Below are 19,791 nucleotides of genomic sequence, written 5' to 3'. Positions count from 1 at the left end.
TCCTGGCAGGGACTATTTTTTAAAACCAATATGTTATTAGTATCATTGCTTTGACCAATGTCAATATTTCAGTGACAACTCCAACTTGTTGCTAACAGCTAATCGGATATTACATTTGTATGCTTGAGTTGCTCAAGACAGCTTCAATGAGCTAACCTGAGTAGGTATATTCTTGGAAAACAAATATACTTCACATCTCAAGAACCCAATGACAGACAACAAAAAATTATTAGGCAAAATATGTCACAATATTTCTAAAATAAAGTGGCTATAAGAGAGATATTTCTGATATGTCATGTTTGAATAAATATAATTTGTACAAAGGTTGCATCCATCCCCAACTAAAGAAACTATTTAATTTTTTTTAAATATAAGGCCCACCTTACCACTGCATTACTCCAGTTTTATGCTGGTATAACTGCAGTTACACTGGAGTGTAACACAGAGCCATATAGTACTGTTAAATGTACAGACAAGTATACTATAATAAATACTTCAAAAACTGTGTTGCTAAAATGTACTGCTATAACAAACATTTTTTCCTGTTTGGCAAAAGCTTGTACTTGAGCAAACAGGTCTCCAGAGCCTGTGGGCTTTTCCCCATACGCTCAGTCGATTGTTTTTCCACTCCCATGGTAAGTAAGAAAGCATCGAGTAGGACAAGGAAAGACCCAGTGAAGAGTAAGGCTGGGGAAAAACAGTGCAAATTTCAGCTCTCTGCCAAGCAATGTAATGTCTTAGGAGTGCTGAAGCTAAGAGCACTTCTTTTATTTAAAAAGAGGATCATTGGTCAGGCTCACTAGTGCTAGCACAGAAAGGTTCAAATTAGGTCTCCTTGCCCCAGCAAGCGCACCTGTGAGAGATTCCTTTCATTACCTTCAGTTTGCACCACTGCCTTCCATTAGGAGAGAAGCAGCTTTAATTTCTTGGCCAAAGGTCCATAGGAACCTTGGAGGAAATTGCTGAGGGGATTCACTGAAACAGCACATCCTCCAACAAATCTGTCTTTGCAATCTTCCCTCGGAACACTGCGACCCTCACCGCCTGTGGTCCCCCCGCAGTGAAACTGAGGTTGTTGTCACTTTATGTCACTGTTCCTTAGTGAAAAGAAAAGGAGGACTTGTGACACCTTCGAGACTAACAAATTTATTTGAGCATAAGCTTTCGTGAGCTACAGCTCACTTTATCGGATGCATTCAGTGGAAAATACAGTGGGGAGATTTATATACATAGAGAACATGAAACAAGGGGTGTTACCATACACACTGTAACCAGAGTGATCACTTAAGGTGAGCTATTACCAGCAGGAGAGCGGGGGTGTGTGTGTGTGTGGAACCTTTTGTAGTGATAATCAAGGTGGGCCATTTCCAGCAGTTGACAAGAATGTCTGAGGAATAGTGTGTGTGTGTGTGGGGGGGGAAGGGGCGGATAAACATGGGGAAATAGTTTTACTTTGTGTAATGACCCATCCACTCCCAGTCTCTATTCAAGCCTATGTTAATTGTATCCAGTTTGCAAATTAATTCCAATTCAGCAGTCTCTCGTTCGAGTCTGTTTTTGAAGTTTTTTTTGTTGAAGTATTGTCACTTTTAGGTCTGTAATCGAGTGACAAGAGAGATTGAAGTGTTCTCCAACTGGTTTTTGAATGTTACAACTACAATACCCACCTGCTGAAGTGAAGAAACAGATTGACAGAGCCAGAAGAGTACCCAGAAGTCACCTACTACAGGACAGGCCCAACAAAGAAAATAACAGAATGCCACTAGCCATCACCTTCAATCCCCAACTAAAACCTCTCCAACGCATCATCAAGGATCTACAACCTATCCTGAAGGACGACCCATCACTCTCACAAATCTTGGGAGACAGGCCAGTCCTTGCTTACAGACAGCCCCCCAACCTGAAGCAAATACTCACCAGCAACCACACACCACACACCAGAACCACTAACCCAGGAACCTATCCTTGCAACAAAGCCCGTTGCCAACTGTGTCCACATATCTATTCAGGGGACACCATCATAGGGCCTAATCACATCAGCCACACTATCAGAGACTCATTCACCTGCACATCTACCAATGTGATATATGCCATCATGTGCCAGCAATGCCCCTCTGCCATGTACATTGGCCAAACTGGACAGTCTCTACGTAAAAGAATAAATGGACACAAATCAGATGTCAAGAATTATAACATTCAAAAACCAGTTGGAGAACACGGCTGCTACTCTGAAACCTGTGCCTTAGTGGAGTTTTCTGCAGCATGCAAACAGAAACATCTACATGAATGGCTTCTGACCCACCCTTTCACAGGGTACAGAGTGAGCTCCCCTTCCCAAACTGGTCTAGATACCTTGGCTGATACAAATAATGGCCTGTTCCTTGTCAACTTGTTCTGCCCCTTTGGGGTGCTTACTCACCTCCATTTGGACTGGATTCACTTGGTTTTTATGCATTGAGAGTGCAAGGATCAGGACTGTGTCTGGGCCTTGTGCAGAGACCCAGGACTAGACACAGTCTAGCTCTTTGTAAATTTCCTTAACAACAGCTGATTTCTCCTAAACAGTTTCATCAACTGTGTGTTACCAGGTACAGAATCCAACTTAGTCTCTGGAGCATTAGACTTTCAATTGTCTGCCCCTTACTGCAGCATATTGAACCTTATCAGCAGGGATTATCATTCATCAAAATATTTATTCCAAACTGAAAAGGGTGAACAGACAAACAGACTAGACATCTGCTAACATTACATCTGCTAACAACATTTATTGATCTGAGCTACTGTCTCCATATATCCTGGGTTCATTGCTAAGTGTTAATCTAACCTGTCCTGAAAAGGGAGAAACAATGTTCTAAAAGCCTTTGCTAAGCAACTGCATAAAAAAAAGAGAAGGAAAGAAAAGAAGAGGCTGATCTGTGTGATTCTATTGCTGTACAAAGACACTCATTTATCAGGGTACTGAATCATAGTGCGTTCTTCACTTCTATGCCAATGACATATATATAAAGTACCCCCTCTGCCAAAATACCCACCCCTACATTAAAAGTATTGCAAAATCAAGCACTCATAAATTAGGAAATGCAAGAAGATTTACATAGATTCTAAGGCCAGAAGGGACCATTGTGAATGCCTAGTTTAACCTCCCACATAACACAAGTTACAGTTTTTCACCCTTGAACTGTTGTTGAGCTGGACTATATACTTTACAGAGACAACAATCTTGATTTGAAGATCTCAGTTGATGCAGAATCCAACATGTTCCTTGGTAAATTGCTCCAATGGGTGATTACCTTCACTGTTAAACATTTGCACCTTAGTTCTAGCCTGAATGTATGTAACATCAGCTTCCAACCAGTGAAGTCTTACTATGCCTTTGTCTGCACAGGGAGTTAACTATTTCCACAGTTTGGGCCTTAGCCACACTGGAGATTGCCTCTCTCCTCATGTTATATGTGAGAGGCTGAGATCAACTAAAGGACTTGAGCTAAGGGCCACAGATGTAAGTGAGAGGGGACTACTGGCAGGATGATTTTAAAGAAGGACCACTGGCTCTCAAATTGACTCCTGCGACTACTTTGACAGTCATACTGGTTTCACACCAACTCCCCTGCTATCATAATTCTAGAATTACACCCAGGCAGTTGGTTTTACATCCACTTTTCCATTATCATAATCCTGATTTTATAATCTTACATATATGTGTGTACTGTGACAAAGTTCCTGCTCTACCTTGGTGGGTCTTGCGCTTATTGGCGGATTTGCTCGCCTTGGAGCTTCACAGCAGCCCTCAGATGGCCGTTTTTCTGAACCCACAGTCCAGGTTGACTCCTCCTGTGTCTGACCAGGAGTTGGGAGGATGTGGGGGGAACCCAGGCCTGTTTTCTACTCTGGGTTCCAGCCCAGGGCCCTGTGGAATGCAGCTGTCTAAAGTGCCTCCTGGAACAGCTGCACGACAGCTACAACTCCCTGGGCTGCTTCCCCATGGCCTCCTCCCAACACCTTCTTTATCCTCACCATAGGACCTTCCTCCTGGTGTCTGATAATGCTTGTACACCTCAGTCCTCCAACAGTCCGCGTTCTCACTCTCAGCTCCTAGTACCTCTTGCTCCCAGCTCCTCACACGCACACCACAAACTGAAGTGAGCTCCTTTTTTAAACCCAGGTGCCCTGATTAGCCTGCCTTAATTGATTCTAGCAGCTTCTTGATTGGCTGCAGGTGTTCTAATCAGCCTGTCTTAATTGTCTCCAGAAGGTTCGTGATTGTTCTGGAACCTTCCCTGTTACCTTACCCAGGGAAAAGGGACCTACTTAACCTGGGGCTAATATTTCTGCCTTCTATTAATCTCCTATAGCCATCTGGTCCGACCCTGTCACAGTACATATATATAATATTCATATGTAGGCACATATATATATATATATATATATATATATATATATATATATATATATATATATATATATCATACACATGCACCATCCATAACCCTCATTTTAATGAGTGAGAGTCAGTTATTAGAGAAAAAACACCCTGATATAATTGTTCTATCAGGTTTGCAGGAGGTAATGTAGTGTAACTTCAGCAGAAGATAGGGGGAAGGTCTCTAAATCACGGAGATAAATAAGCTTTATAAAATCAGTGACAACACTTTTGAAAACTGCATTCTTTTAAAATTGTGCTGCATCGTCCTCTCTCCTGGACTTCTTTTTCAGTAAGGGAAGTGAAAAATTCCCCCTAACAAGGGAAATGCAAATGCAAAGAACTCAAACCAAAACAAACAAAAACCCCACATTAACATGGCGTTAAGGATAGAGATGGATGACGTTTTTCAGACAGTGATGTCCATACTTCCCTTAATGCTGTCAGCCCAGTGGTTAGCACACTCACCTGGGATATAGAAAACCCAGGTTTAAGACCCTGTATCTCATATCCAAGATGAGTGCCCTAGCCACTGGACTATTGGCTGTGCTGGGGTAGTGCTCTCACTCTCTCTCTTGTCTGTTCTCAGCTTCTCTAATCCCTCAAGGAGTAGAGAGTAGCAGCACCAAGCAACTAATCAGCTTGCCTTGGGGCTTGCTGGACCTATCTTACCTTGCTGGTATAACTGGGGCAGGGGATGGGGCACATGGGGCAGGGAATGGTAAATGGCCTTCCCGAGGGAAGTTCCCATGTAGGCTTCCAGGAGTCTCCTCTGGGAGGTGTTGAGTTGCCATATGTTTTTCCCACAGCTGCCCAGCAGCTGCTGGGAACTTCTTGTTTTTAAGCCTTTATTCCATCCTTGACGTGATTGACAGAGCCAGAGGGATGGGGCTAACTTTGCCCACAGCAACTCTTTAAACCCTTCATCACCAGTGCAGGGTTTATACTCCCTTTTGGGTCCAGTCAATATGGAGGAGGAAGCTGCCCAATTCAAATGCAGAGGGAACAAGAGCTGTACCCAGAGGGTGAGGGAGAACTGAAAATGGTTGGACAAGGAGACTGGGATGGGGAGCTCAGAGGGGAAGACTGGGACTGAAAAGCCTGAGGAGCAGAGACTGGGATTGGCAAGGTGAAGAGAATGGAACTGGAAGAAGGACACAGGTGGGGAAACGATAGGACTGGAACAAGGACAGGTTGGACAGGGCACAGCAGAATGGGTCAAGCTTGGGAGGAATGAGCAGAAGAGTCTGTGCAAACAGAAGAACCCTCCTTTAGGTCAAGAGACAGAGGTGTGCGCAGTGGATCTAAAGGTTACAACCCTATGATCTAAAGGTTACAACACCTATGATCAATATGATGCCATAGGATAGATTTCTATTTTTGCAATTTGCTTTACTAAAAAGCCAGGAAATTATTCACAAATAGCTATATTGAAGGAATATTATTAAGGTGGCAAAGGCAAGCACTCAGAAGTTAGGAAATGCCAGAATTAAGGTTGGCTGTGCAAACGAAATATAAGGGCCTGTGATATGCAGAGGGTCAGACTAGATGATCTAATGGTCCTTTGAGGCTTTAAACTCTATGAAACTATTTCAAGATATTTGAATTCATCGATCGAAGCTGCCCCATATTTTGTATTTTTCAGTATCAGACATAACGGTGTCAGTCTGAATTATAGAAGAAAAGATAGCACACTAAAATTATAATAGTTTACATTATATTTTCAGGCAATAGGCATATACTGACTGTTGTTAACTCCTAATGTTCCAAGAAACTATATATAATATGCAGGATAAAATCTGTATGTAGTTATTAACTATTGCATCAAAAAAAAATGTCTAGCTGTCCAGGCTAATTTACGGCAGTGCTGGACTACAGCTAAAATATATAACAACTAAATTAAAATTTGTTCAGATTTGATGAGACAACAGAATAAAGCCCATCTGTGGAATCTTGTATTTATTGTAAAAATAATTTTGTTAGGATACGGATTTAGCTAGTATTTTTTTAAAATACCTCACTCTCGTCAAGATAAATTAAAGGCCTCTGAATCGTTTGAGACTTTCACAGAGAGGCAGAGTCAAGTTTGAAATTGGTTATACACTATACAGTATATATATATATATACTGGAAATCAAAATGCCACCCACCCACTTCAGTGGGTGGGGGAACTTAATGGTGCTGGTAGTGAAGAAGGAGAGCTCCAGCAGTGAGGGTGGGAGACACATTGAGGGACACCAGTTAGCTCCTCTCCCCCCTTGGAGTATCTGGCACTCATTGGCCAGCAGGAGGGGAAGGGCAATGTTTGGCTCACATCCCCCAACTCCAGGAATTTAACCTGAAGCCTGGGCCATGTGGGGCCTCTTTCATCTCCATTACAGCAGCCCCATCCTCCTACCCACTCGGAGCTAAGAATAGGAATCCAGTCTGGCAGATAGATTCCCATTCTTGAAGCCTGGGCCATGTGGGTCGAGTTGTTCATCCAATGAGAGTCGGAAGGAATTTTTTCTTCCATATGGCCAGTTGGCAGAGGCCTGGGGATTTTTTTGCCTTCCTCACAGCACCTTCAAGCTGCAGTAGGTTAAGCAGGAATGTGCTTGCTAACTGAGGTACCTGGTTGAGTTATTAATTCATCACAACTTGTGGCCAGTTTCCAGTGCCGTTAAAAAGAGAAAGTGAATGGTTCCCAGAGGTAAAAGACCTGGGATTTTGCTGATGTGTCTTGGGCTAATGGGATAGGTTGAGACCTGGTGGTACACATGGGCCAAGGTCCCCATCTTCTGCCTCTGTCCCCTCATAGGGGCGGGGTGGTAGGACTCAGAGCCTGCTGAGTCCTGGGGGCTGGGCTGAGGAAATCCTACCCCAAGTTATGGGTTATATGGTAGGAGCCCTGTAATTGATGTACTGGAACCACTTAAATGCCTGGTATAGGAGACCAGGACCGATAGGTGGATAGCACCCCTCTCCTGTGTTAAAGTTTAATAAAAGTTGTGGTCTTAAAATCCATCCACATGTCTGTCCTCATTTTGCCATCACGTCTGGATCAAAATACTCTGAATCTAAGGCATCAAATCGCTTTCAGAATGGCAGTTGTGTTTTGGTCTAGATATCTGAATTGTATAGGTACGGCACCAAGGCTTTTTTTACAACTATAGCAAGAGCACTCCCATTTACATCTGATTATATTAGCTGTCATAAGCACTTGAAGAATGATATAATTAAAAGATGGCATTCTCAACCAGGGGAACATTAGAGATGATATCAGCACAATCACTAACTTAACATTCATTTTCACAGAGATGCACCAACGGCAGTTTTGCAAGACTGTTACAGTGACAGACAAGATAGAGCATATGATAAAAAGCTGCAGTGTTAGCAGCTTTTTATAACAAATTGCGTGGAACAGTGCCCCTTCTGGGCTAAAGAACATGATGGGTCACTCCTTGAAGGGTCCACAGTACTACTGGTTACAACCTAATCCCTCCACCCCTTCAAGTAGTAAGCAATTAATATAATTCTAGAATGAAAACAAGAAAAAAAGTGTATAAATGTTCTTGGTATCTTATCCAAGGCCTGACACATATTAATCAAAGAAAAACGCAAAAGGGTAGAAAAGCTTTTGAACAAATTCATAAGGGGAAAATGCACTTCAGTTCTTCCTGCAGGCTTATGTGAAATGAACTTGTTCATCTTGGATGGGGGACCAGACCACATCGCAGTACAACCTAGTTTTGAACAATCAGGCATAATGAGCATTTTTGTGCTTTTTATCTTTAATGTCTTTGCGAATGGTCTGGATGCAATGCTTGGAAATTATCATCATCTACTTCTGAATGTTTACATATCAGTTTCCACATCCTTGTATGTATGGAAACTTTTGTATTGATTTCAAACATCCTGTTCCAAATTACAAGTCATGTAACGTTAAAATGAACTTAGAGAAATGGCTCTCTCTTTAAAACATCAACATCTCCCTAAAAAGAACAATTCATTTTTTTTTAAACCAAGTTTAATTAATTTAGCTATTGTATCTGTTTACTGCTTACTGGAGAAAAGGAGAAATAGACACAATTCATAACTAACAAAACCTCATTGCATTTGCTAACAGCTGAAAAATAACTAGGTTGCAAAACTGACTTTAGTCATCAAGAAGAGACAAAGACCAATGAAACTTCGATGATCGTAACATTCAGATGAATGATCGGCCATCCTCAGCCTCTGAGTCATCTCAGAAGAAAACAAAGGGTTACATTCCATGCTCTTTAGTCTTCAGTTTTTAGAAGCACTAGAGTCCTCCTCATCATATAAGGCCAGATTCTCCCAGATTTACATATGGTGAGCAGTACCTTACTATGCAAGTCGTGCCACTGACGTCAACAGAATAAGGCACAACTCAATGACAGCAAGTATGGTACAATATGATATCTGTAGATGATCATTGGCTTTATATCATGCCTACACAATTGTTAAAAAAAAAAAGCAGATTAACTGTCCTATTGCTTATTTTCTAATCACCGGTACAATTTTATATATGTGGATTCTTGGACTGATTAAATACCATCTGGCCATTAGCTTAGCTTTATATTTCAGTATAAACATTACCTTTTACAGTCACATGAACACTCTGGCTTGTAGACAGCTGGGGTTGAACCAGAACATTGCATGTATATTCCCCCTCATCCACTTCCTTCTGCACATCTGAGAGTTTCAACGTTCCATTGTTTTCAAATGCTACTTGGCGATGGTTAAAAGGAAGCAGGTCAGAGTTCTTGTACCATTTAATTGAGTAATATGGATAGCCAATCACACGGCAATGTATATAGGTGTCCCGTCCTGCTATTGCTGTGATATTTTTCATTGGACGGATGCTTGCTGGCCCTGGAAAAGTACAAAGAAACTCTTGAAAATAATTTAAGGGCATACTTGCTAGAGGAAATATTCATTTTTTGCTGATTATATAAATGTTTACAACATCCATTAATGTATCCTGCATGACATTTCTTCTTAACATTGACAGTTTTTGCTTTTAAGAACCACTTAAGCGGTCTTCCTAATCTTTATGTGCTCTAGTTTCTCTCGCCCTACAGCATACATTCTAATTAGGGCTGTGGTATATGTTTGTATTATTGAATACTTGTCTGATAAAATCTTTACTGCATTACAAATTAAAGGCTAGGGAATGATTTAATTAAATGTCAAATACTAAAACGTATGCTAAGCTAGAATCCTGTTACACATGAGAACACTGACAAAGTTAGCATTCATTCTGATGTATATAAAATATATTATCATGAGGATGGGTATTATGACATGTAGAACTACTGGTTCAAGCTAATGTACCATGTGCATGAGTAATTACAATGAATGTAGGACAACTAAAAGAGGAGAGGAAAATAAGAAACACATGCATGCAAAAACTAAAATAGGAAAACATATTAGTGAGGACGCTAACCCTCATGCTTGAGGAACATAAGTTTAGGGAAAGAGATTGTATAACAAGCTGACTTCACAAGCCAAAGAGGGAATGGGCCTTCCAACCTTAAACCATACAACAGAGTTTCTAGAGGGGGTTGAGGGAGGTGTGAAGATGGGAGAACCACAGTAAGTCAGTTTTGGCATTCCAAGATTCAGACCAGTGCATGCAACAATCTTCTTCTCCACTACAATGAGTTATGTGTGTTTTTTTGAGGAGCTGATTTGACAAGCACCTCTTACGTTTATTCGAGCCTGGTACAGGATGACTCCAGCAGAGTTGTTGGCAGTACAGCGATAGACTCCCCCATCTCGAACTTGAGTGTTAGAGATATTCAGGTAGCTGACCACGTTGCCCTCAGAGGTGATAATCTGGCTGATACGATGATTACCATCTTTGATTATGGGATCTTCATCTAGTGTCCAGGTGATCGTAGGCAGAGGAGTCCCCTTCACATTGCACATAAGGGAGACAGGCTCTCCTGGACTCACCACTTTCTCACTGAAGGCAGAAATGATTTTGGGAGTTCCATCTGAAGAGGAAATGGAAAGCAAATGAACAGAACTTATGCACAATAAAACTGCTCTCCCTACCTTTGTTTAGCCCAGCTCATAAACCAAGAGTTCTGAAAGGGATGCTAACCCTCATCCTTCAGCAACATAAGCCAACCTCTAATTAATGAAGTTTAGGAAGGATTTTTCCTATGGACAGGTTATCTAATAACGGATTACTGCAGGTTTCAGAGTAACAGCCGTGTTAGTCTGTATTCGCAAAAAGAAAAGGAGTACTTGTGGCACCTTAGAGACTAACCAATTTATTTGAGCATGAGCTTTCGTGAGCTACAGTAGCTCACGAAAGCTCATGCTCAAATAAATTGGTTAGTCTCTAAGGTGCCACAAGTACTCCTTTTCTTTTTGGGATTACTGCAGGGTTTCTTTTGCACCTTCCTCTGAAGCTTCAGGTACTGACCACTGTTGGAGAGATGAAACTGGACTAGATGGACCATTGGTTTGTTCTGATATAGCAATTCCCATGTTCCTGTGAAAAAGGCTTAGACTCCATAGGCAACTGAGAAGCCAAAGAAGTATAGTGTAAGCCTAAGATGTTTGGGGATATACTTAGTACACATTTCAGTTCCTTTGAAAGTTAAGGACGAATAACAGTGGCCAAAACCAGGCATAACTTGTGTCTGCTAATTCCACACAGCTCTGTTCAGTCCAGTCCAGTCCTACAATATCTTTTTTTTTTACCGGTATTAAAATAAGCCTTTTCCAAATACAAATTGCTACTCATGCTGATGATGACCATTTTGGAGGTATCTTAGTGTTGTACACAAATCTCCCAGGGTGAAAAGGACACCAAATATATTTTCTTCTGACCCATGTCACAATTTAACCAAAGTCTCCAAAGTGCAAGTGAGAAAAGAAAAGGTACGGGATTTTCGAAGTATGGAGTAGAATTAAATTACTCTCTATCTGGATAGCCCAGAGGGATAATGGTTTTAAGAAAAATGACACTCGATTATTATTTAGAAGGTTCTTTCCCAGATCTTGCAATGCAGTACACTCTTTCTGTTGTTCTTTTTTAAATTATACTTTAAGACTGGTGTTTAGAATGGATTTAAATATAATCGGGGGTAAGAATGCATCTGGTTCAGCTCATAATCTGTAGGAAGCAGTCTAGTCAGAGGTTTAGAAAACAATTCTGCTTGCCATTGTCTGGATCTAATGCATAGCATGGCCAGCCAATTCGTTTTAAAGTTGAGAAAATATTAGCATCAGCAAAGACTATAAGGGGGTGGTTTAATCACAGTATAGAGAATAGCTTAAGCCTCTTGAAAACCCCTCTCTTCCCACCCAGTGGGCTTTGCCCTATGGGAATAACTCATTTTAATTCCATACAAGATGTAATGGGGAAGGACATCAGTGACAAGCATCAGTAACTCTAATGTTGTGAGAGAATATGCAGTGCACTCAGCACATTTCATGGAGGCTCAGACCAGCATAATTCCATTAGAAATAGCCTCTCCTTACCTAGTAATCTCAACACAGGATCACACAGAAAACTGAGGGAGATCTGATGATGTGTGTGGAGCTTGAATTGCTATCCCCACTAAATGTGCTGAATCTGAGCAGGATTTAAAAAAAAAAAAGTACAGCAGCGTTCTCTCTCCCCAGCACAATCACCTAGGAGCATCAAAAATTATCATTCCCAGTACACTGAAACACCTAAATATTTCAGCAGGGACATTAGGTTGGGTTTCTTATATATTTTTTCTCTCTCCCTCTCTCTTTGTTCCTGTCCTATTGGATGTGTGACAGAGTATTTAAAATGTCTTTCTTCATCTCTGACTCTCTCTCTCTTCCTTTCCTTTTCCATGCATTTGCACTGTCATCTCTCACAAGACAAAAAAGCTATTGGCTTTTTATCCTGAATGGAAACTGACACACGACAAATAAATCAGTGAGTGTGCTCAGTATGCACCTCTGCCCTTTTTTCATTCAAGTGACAGGCTTTTTTGGAGATGAAAGCAGACATTATTTTCCCAGCAAGACCTGAGTGTCTTTGAAATCTTTCCTGCTGTCGCTCTCTGATAACCTGCACTCTCTCGACATCATTATAGATTATCAATATGCTCTTTAGGCTTTCTTAGTCACAGGAGATGGTTGCCGAGGTAACTAGGTCCAGGCAGGTAATCTCTTCTTTTTCTATAAAGACTAAAAATAGTGGCCATGCCATGACTGCACTACAGCCTCATTAGTGAACTGGCTCTGTACAAATTGATTACTTTCCTCACTTGATTATTATGTGGAACATTGTGTCAGTTACTTAGTATGATCTCCAGACCTTCAACTGATTTCACAGCCAGCCTGAAAACTGTGTTTGGAATGAAATGTTTGATCCTCAGTGGGGATCTCTCTTCTCTCTTGTCCTGGAGTTACAGAATTTTGGATAGCAGCAGAAAATTAACGCATTTGGTGGGGCTTCGGTAGGAGGGATATTTTTCAAATCAATTTATTTGACACTTGGACCTTCATTTCCTCTCATTTGTTGTTCTGGAGCCTGGAAAGGTACATATATCTCCCAAAGTGTGTGGCTAGCTTCATCCTTCCTACAGGCACAGGGTCTTCTCTCTCCTTATAATTAGAGACCACAAGCATATCATATATACTGTACTATATACATACTATAACACTTCACTGTAGCCAGTAACACTACTAAAGCAGGTAATGACTAACCTTCTAGCACCACCTGAACATAGTCTTGAGCAGACATCTTGTCCTTGCGTACAAAGCACTGGTACGCTCCACCATCACTTTTGGCCATGCCATCCATAATGAGATTCTCACGGTTGATCCCCACGATTCTCACGTTGTTTCCAGGGTTGATGATTTCACCATTTCGGTACCAGGAGAGTTCTTGGTCCTCAGTTCCAGTCACACTGCAGGACAAGGACACTTGACTACCAACACTGCTTTTAACTTTCCGTGGACTGATTGTGGCTTTCAGAGGCTCTGAAGATTTAAGTCAAAAGGAGAGGGGGGGAAAGGAAGACATTATGTATCTTTTAAAAAAATATGACTAACAGGTGACCTTTCACTGAGAAAAAATGCTGAATCACAAACACACATCACTGAAATGAGAATAGGCGGCCATGTTTGCTTTCAAGGGCTTTTTAAGGCCACAGTCCCACAATTAGTTCTGCACAGGCAGACCTCTATACCCATTTGGAGTCCCACTGCCATCAGTGGGGCTCTGCCTGGATGCGAGTGTGCCCCTATGTGGAACTCACTGTGAGATAAGCAAACAAAGCAGTAAAATAGCCCAAGGGACTTTAATCTCAGTGTCACCATTTAAGAATATTATGATATATTTTTATTGAAGTTTGATATTATGTGTGAAAGAAAATTCACAGTATTGAAGTAACAATAGTAAACACAAGGAAGGGAGTCTTTATCCACACCCATACCAACAACTAAAACTACTGAATTTGGATCTCCATTCCAACCACCCTACATTTTGATTGGGCCCAGTACATATATAACAGACCACCATGGAATTTATATCCAGATGGGATTCTCCCCCAGGGTTTTTGTTCAATACCACCTCTATCGACAAGAAATAATTTAAAACATAATACATCTCTTTTATCGTCTGTGGATATCTATTATGAATTAAATGTGATGAGATATTGTTTATTTAGCATGTTTAATGACCAGCATTGTAACTAATATTGGAAACACTATCAATATTATTTATTTTACATTTCTCTCTCAGTCTCTCTCTCTTTCTCACACACACAGACACAGCTATGGATATAAGATATTAGACTATATTCTGTAAAATAGATGAGTTAAATAAAGAATTATATATTATATTTTATACAGACATACACAATTCCTTAGTTAACCTAATTCTGCTTTAAAGAATATTGTATAATATGATCATTTAAAAGTTATTATTATTTCCCTATTGAGGATTGCTAGATATTCCTGGTCTGTTATGAGCCTGTACAATATTAAGTGGATCTGATTCAACTATCTGTTATGAATGTTTTACAAATTTAGCTCTCTTTTTTAATTTGTGAATCATTGATAAATGATCCTGAGTTTCTTTGGATGTATTTGTTATTTGTAATTATTCGCTGAATAATTTTTAGACAATGGATTGTTCACACACTTTTCCTTCTGACGATTTCTTATTCATGTTGTGTGGTTGGAAATCTAAATCAGATGGTATTGTTTCTGCTCCTTTATAGCAAAAAAATTAAACAACAGAAGAATAACAAAGAGCAAAACAATACAGCATTTCAGACTAATAATCATCTATGATAAAATTCATGAGACATTCAGGATTTGCATACATTTTCATGAATACTCAGGGATTACCTGAATATTCAAAATAATGAATAGCAGGAATCCCAGTGACCAGAGCTTGACACTTTTATTCAGAAGACTCTTTGCAATTCATCCAGTTCGATTACCAAGCAAAATATATCCTTTATGTGAAAAATCACATAACCGTGTGATAAACTGTGTTCATTTTGCACTTCTGATCTCCCATCTGCATTCTGCCCACTAATCCATCTCCACTGAGACAGCTTATAACATTGCAAACCTTGGAGCAGCTTCAAGCAGCCACCATTGCCAATAACAAAACAAGTAATAGCAACAAAAACAATAACAAATGAAGCTTCTAGGTTTCCTTCTTTTCCTTCCATTGCAAAAGCAAGCACGATCATGAGTTTGAAATTATACTTGCCACATTCAATCCTGGACTTACGTTTTACATGCAGATGCCCTATCACCTCAGCAGTACCATAGTTGTTCCACACCTCACAAACGTAGTTGCCTGAGTCTGAAGGACGTGTGTTCTCTATCAGCAGACCTGTGACTGTCTGCCGAAACCTGCTATCTGGCTCCCAGGGAACGTTGTCCTTCAGCCAACGGTACTTTGGTGCTGGGTGCCCCGATGCTTTGCAAGGCAGCTCCACCCGCTGTCCTGCCATGGCTTTACGTTGGTCAAACCCATCCAGAATAGATGGTGCTGAGTTTGCTGGGTCTGGAAAGCAAATAGATGTTTTCAGTGTAGTTAATTAAGATTATTACATTTTTGAAGCAATATGCTGCTATTTATCCTCCTTTTTTCAGTTGCTATCCCAGAATTTTATGTACTGTAAACTGCTAGTGTGGACCAGTCATCCAGATTGTGTTATCTCAGCAGTACTGGCTTACATCCAGCAGCATGTACTAAATAAACATTGCAGGATTACTTGGAAGCCCTCCCACTGGATTTTTTCCAGGTGGTAGTCATTCTTCACGTTACCCATCAGGAAAGAGAAGAGCCAGAAAGTGTAAACAGTTCACCTAGAACTAAACCAACATATTCCACCCGCTTCTAAGGGGTCAGAAGGTTTTGAACTAGAAGAGTGAATTATTCCCTTGTTAGAAGAGAAATGGGCAGAAGCAAGGGGCGGTGTGTTTGTAGTCTAATTGACAAATATTGTATACTCTTAAAAAGGAGTCTTAGACAGCAAAAGTAAACTGCAGCTTATAACTCCAGCAAACTGCTCTTTGTCCAGGTTCCCAGAAGACTTTCTCACACAAACAGGTCCCAAACTGCCATGTGACCGTTGTTATTTCTATTCTAAAGAAATGTGGCACATTAACTCCATGTTTATGCTTCGATACCTCACCAAACATAACGATCGACATGCTATGTCTTGTTTTTTCGCCTGTAAGCTCTTTAGGACAGGGGCTGTCATTTTCTTATGTTTGTGCTGCACGCTGTACAATGGGGCCCAAGCTAATTGAGGCCTCTAGGCACCACCACACAATACATGTTTATTACTACTACTAAAATAAAATACAATAAATAATAATGAAAATATCAAATATTGACTTAAATGAAGCTATTTTTCTTATATCTTAACCAATTTTGCGACAACAATGGTAGACTCCACATGTTAAACTTCCCCTCTCTCTCACCTAGCATATGTTGATCTATTTGTTGCACTCCATCTGCTGTGTACTATAGAGTTGTTATGCAAGTTATAAAAACAGTTCTAAAAAATAAAACACCATTAGACTGCAAACAAATGGGCTAAGCAGTCACCCACGTTAATTGTATATAAACAGTTAGTAAAATATGAATTGTCAGGTTTAATCAAAGATAACCACACAATCTTTGCCTCTCTCTGGAGGCTAGCAAAACACTTGAACCACTATAAAATGGTTATTAACCTTTCTATAACTGTTGTTCTTTGAGATATGTTGCACATATCCATTCCACTGTAGGTGTGTGTGCCCCAGTGCACAGTCATTGGAGAATTCTTTCCCTTAGCAGAACCCATTGGAGTGGCACAAAGGCCCACTGCTACCTCATGTATTGCACACAACTATAAAGGGAAGAACTGTCCCTGACCTCCCTCAGTTCCTTCCCCCGGAAGACTCTGATAGAGAGGGGAAGGAAAGCAGGGCGTGGAAAGGACTTGTGCAACACATCTTGAAGAACAATAGTTACAGAAAGGTTACTAACTGTTTCTTCTTTTTTGAGTGATTGCACATGGCCATGCCTCTGTGGCTGACTCACAAGCAACTCCAAGTGCAGGTTGTGTGAGTCTGTGTGAACAGGGACTGGAGGACCACTTGTCCAAATTTAGCATTGTCTCTAGATTGTTGGGAGATGGCGTAGTGAGAGGTAAATATATGACAAGATGACCAGATTGCTGCTTTGCAAATGTCTAATATGGGAATGTTAGCCAGAAAAGTCACAGACGCTGCTTGGGACCTAGTTGAATGACCCAACTCTCTATCAAGAGCCTTCATGTTAGCCAACTGGTAACAAAAACAAATACAACGGGATATCCAAGACACGATCCTTTGAGTGAATACAGAACTGCCCTTCCTGCTGTCTGCAAATGCAGTAAACAACTGAGTCGAAGACCTGAAAGGTTTAATCTGATCCAGATAAAAAGTGAAAGCTCTTCTAACATCAGAGCATGAAGGCTCTCCTCATCCTTATGACCATGATGCTTTGGGAAGAAAGTCAGCAAGAAGATTCCTTGGTTAATATGAAAAGTGGAAACCACCTTGGTAAGAAATTTTGGGTGAGGATGATGGCAAACTTTTTCAGTGTAGAAACATGTATATGGAGGATCTGACACTAGCACCCTGAGCTCTCCCACTCTCCTGACTGGTATAATGGCCACTAAAAAAAGCCACCTTCATCAAAGGAGGCAACTGGGAGCAGGTCAATTGAGGCTCCATGCGGGCGTGGCTGGCGGGACCCATCATCTTTGCTAAGACTAGATTCAGGCTCCATAGGGGAGCAGCATTCTACGCATGCAGAAATAGTCTGTCCAAGCCCTTTAAAAGTCTTACAGACATTGGGATGGAAAAAAGAGATCAGTTAGCAATAGGTGGGAATGCTAGGATAGACATTAGCTACACACTGATTGAGTTAATCTCCAACACTTGGAGTTTTAGGGATAGAAGATAATCCAGCATGTGCTGAATAGAAGCAAGGACTGGGGAAAACCCTTTCAGCCTGGATCAAATGGAAAATCTCTTTCATTTAGCCAGGTAAGCGCTCTTATTTGATGGTTTTGTACTATTCAGCAGCACCTCCTGAACTTCCCGAGAGCACGACTCTGCCACCAACGTCAACTGGGGGCTGGTCCCATTCCCACTCTTCTTGAGATTGATCATGAAACGGGTCCTGAATTTTTGGTGCTGGGCTCAGTACCAATGCTAAGTTGTCTGCAGCATTGATGTTCCTTGTGGCCAGTAGATGGAGTTGGCCGAGATGGATGCAGAGGTGCTCTTGATTGAGGGGGAAACCCTCAATACTTCTCAGAGCAGGGCTTAAAGCCCTTATAGATGTTACATCTGTTGCTTACGTGAGCCTTCCCCAAGCACTTAAAGCAGCTGAGGTGAGGGTCCCTAATCAGCACTGCCTTACCACAAGAGTGGCAGGGCTTGAAGCCCGGAGACTGCATAATTCCAGTACTAGGGCTGGTACCCAGATTAGGCACTGGAGACACACAAACAACAAAAAAAATCATTTTTTTCTTTTTCAACTCATCTACACTAATGAACTAAACAGATTCTAAAAATGGTACTGCTTATACACTAAAATAAAAGACTTGCAGAATCAGTAAAAAAGGGAGCTCCAGCAACTGTCATGGGCAGTAGGAGGGAAGTAAGGGGGTGAGGGCGGTCAGGGTGGCTCTTCCCTTTATGCTTGTGTGTGGTGCACGAGTCAGCAGAAAGCGCTTGTGCCACCCCAATGGGTATCACTAGGGAAAAACCTCTCCGACAGCTGTGCTGTGGAGTGCAAAAACACCTACAGTGGAATGGACATGTGCAATTACTTGAGGAAGACCATCAGTGCTGTAGCATGTTTTCACCAACTGTAAGCTCTACCATCCAAACCAATGATTTTACATGCATTAGTAGCCACTGGGCCTATCTTTGGCAACAACACCTATAACATTTGTTAGCATGCCGTGCTGTGCATGTGTGGCTTTCAGAAATTACACTCTCCCAGTAACATTTTAGAAAAGCTGAAAGCAATCATAACAAAGTGGTTAACCTGCTCCTCCTTCATCTCTGGTTTGTAGCGTCAGACCACAGCCACAATGTGAAGATGTTGTGTAACAAGAGTTTCTGTATATATCCTGTTTGGCACTCTGCTGCCTCAACTTGGTTTTGATGGAGTTAACTCAGGAGAAATGCAAATATGGATAGGATGCTAGTAATGGTCCCTATGGTATGCCGACACTTCAGTGGACTGTTCAACATCTCATAAGTTTAAAGAGCTTCAGATGCACAGTGGTCTTCTCTGCTACTGAATGAAGTAAGTGTGTGTGGTCTTAATTCCACCAGGGATGTGCCTAGGATGGCTATAGGAGGTGCACATAGTGATACAACATTTTATATGCTTTCTAACCACACTCAAGAGGACACTAACCTGTACATCACCCCTGATGTGTGCTATTTTATGGGCATTAAATCAAACCACAAAGCTGATGAGTTGTGATGTTGCTGCTGTCAACCAGATGATATTGTCCATTATGGTGCTGGAGTGGACAAAAGATCTGAGGGCCATCAGAACAAAAAGGTAGATGAAGTAGTACTATCATGAGGGTGCAGAATACAACAGATGCTACAGAGTAACGGAGGGTATGTCTACACTATGAAATTAGGTCAAATTTATAGAAGTCGGTTTTTTAGAAATCGGTTTTATATATTCGAGAGTGTGTGTCCCCACACAAAATGCTCTAAGTGCAGTAAGTGCATTAACTCGGCGGAGTGCTTCCACAGTACTGAGGCTAGCATCGACTTCCGGAGCGTTGCACTGTGGGTAGCTATCCCACAGCTCCCGCAGTCTCCGC

At 41.2% G+C, this 19,791-nt stretch overlaps 1 protein-coding gene across 3 annotated transcripts in view; it reads right to left on the bottom strand.

Moving 5' to 3' along the window:
• DSCAM (DS cell adhesion molecule) overlaps positions 1-19,791 on the bottom strand; it is a 645,287-nt gene that overhangs the window by 236,647 nt on the left and 388,849 nt on the right. For all 3 annotated transcript variants that reach the window (XM_048866321.2, XM_048866302.2, XM_075132665.1), the window contains 4 exons: positions 15,177-15,455; positions 13,133-13,408; positions 10,129-10,425; positions 9,023-9,298 (listed from right to left, as the gene is read on the bottom strand). In XM_048866321.2, coding sequence (XP_048722278.1) covers positions 9,023-9,298; positions 10,129-10,425; positions 13,133-13,408; positions 15,177-15,455 — 1,128 coding nt within the window. The remainder of the gene's footprint in view (positions 1-9,022; positions 9,299-10,128; positions 10,426-13,132; positions 13,409-15,176; positions 15,456-19,791) is intronic.

Source organism: Caretta caretta, chromosome 1, assembly GCF_965140235.1.
Source record: "Caretta caretta isolate rCarCar2 chromosome 1, rCarCar1.hap1, whole genome shotgun sequence".
In the NCBI taxonomy this organism is placed as follows: domain Eukaryota; kingdom Metazoa; phylum Chordata; order Testudines; family Cheloniidae; genus Caretta; species Caretta caretta.
This window is presented reverse-complemented; position numbering and strand designations above follow the sequence as displayed.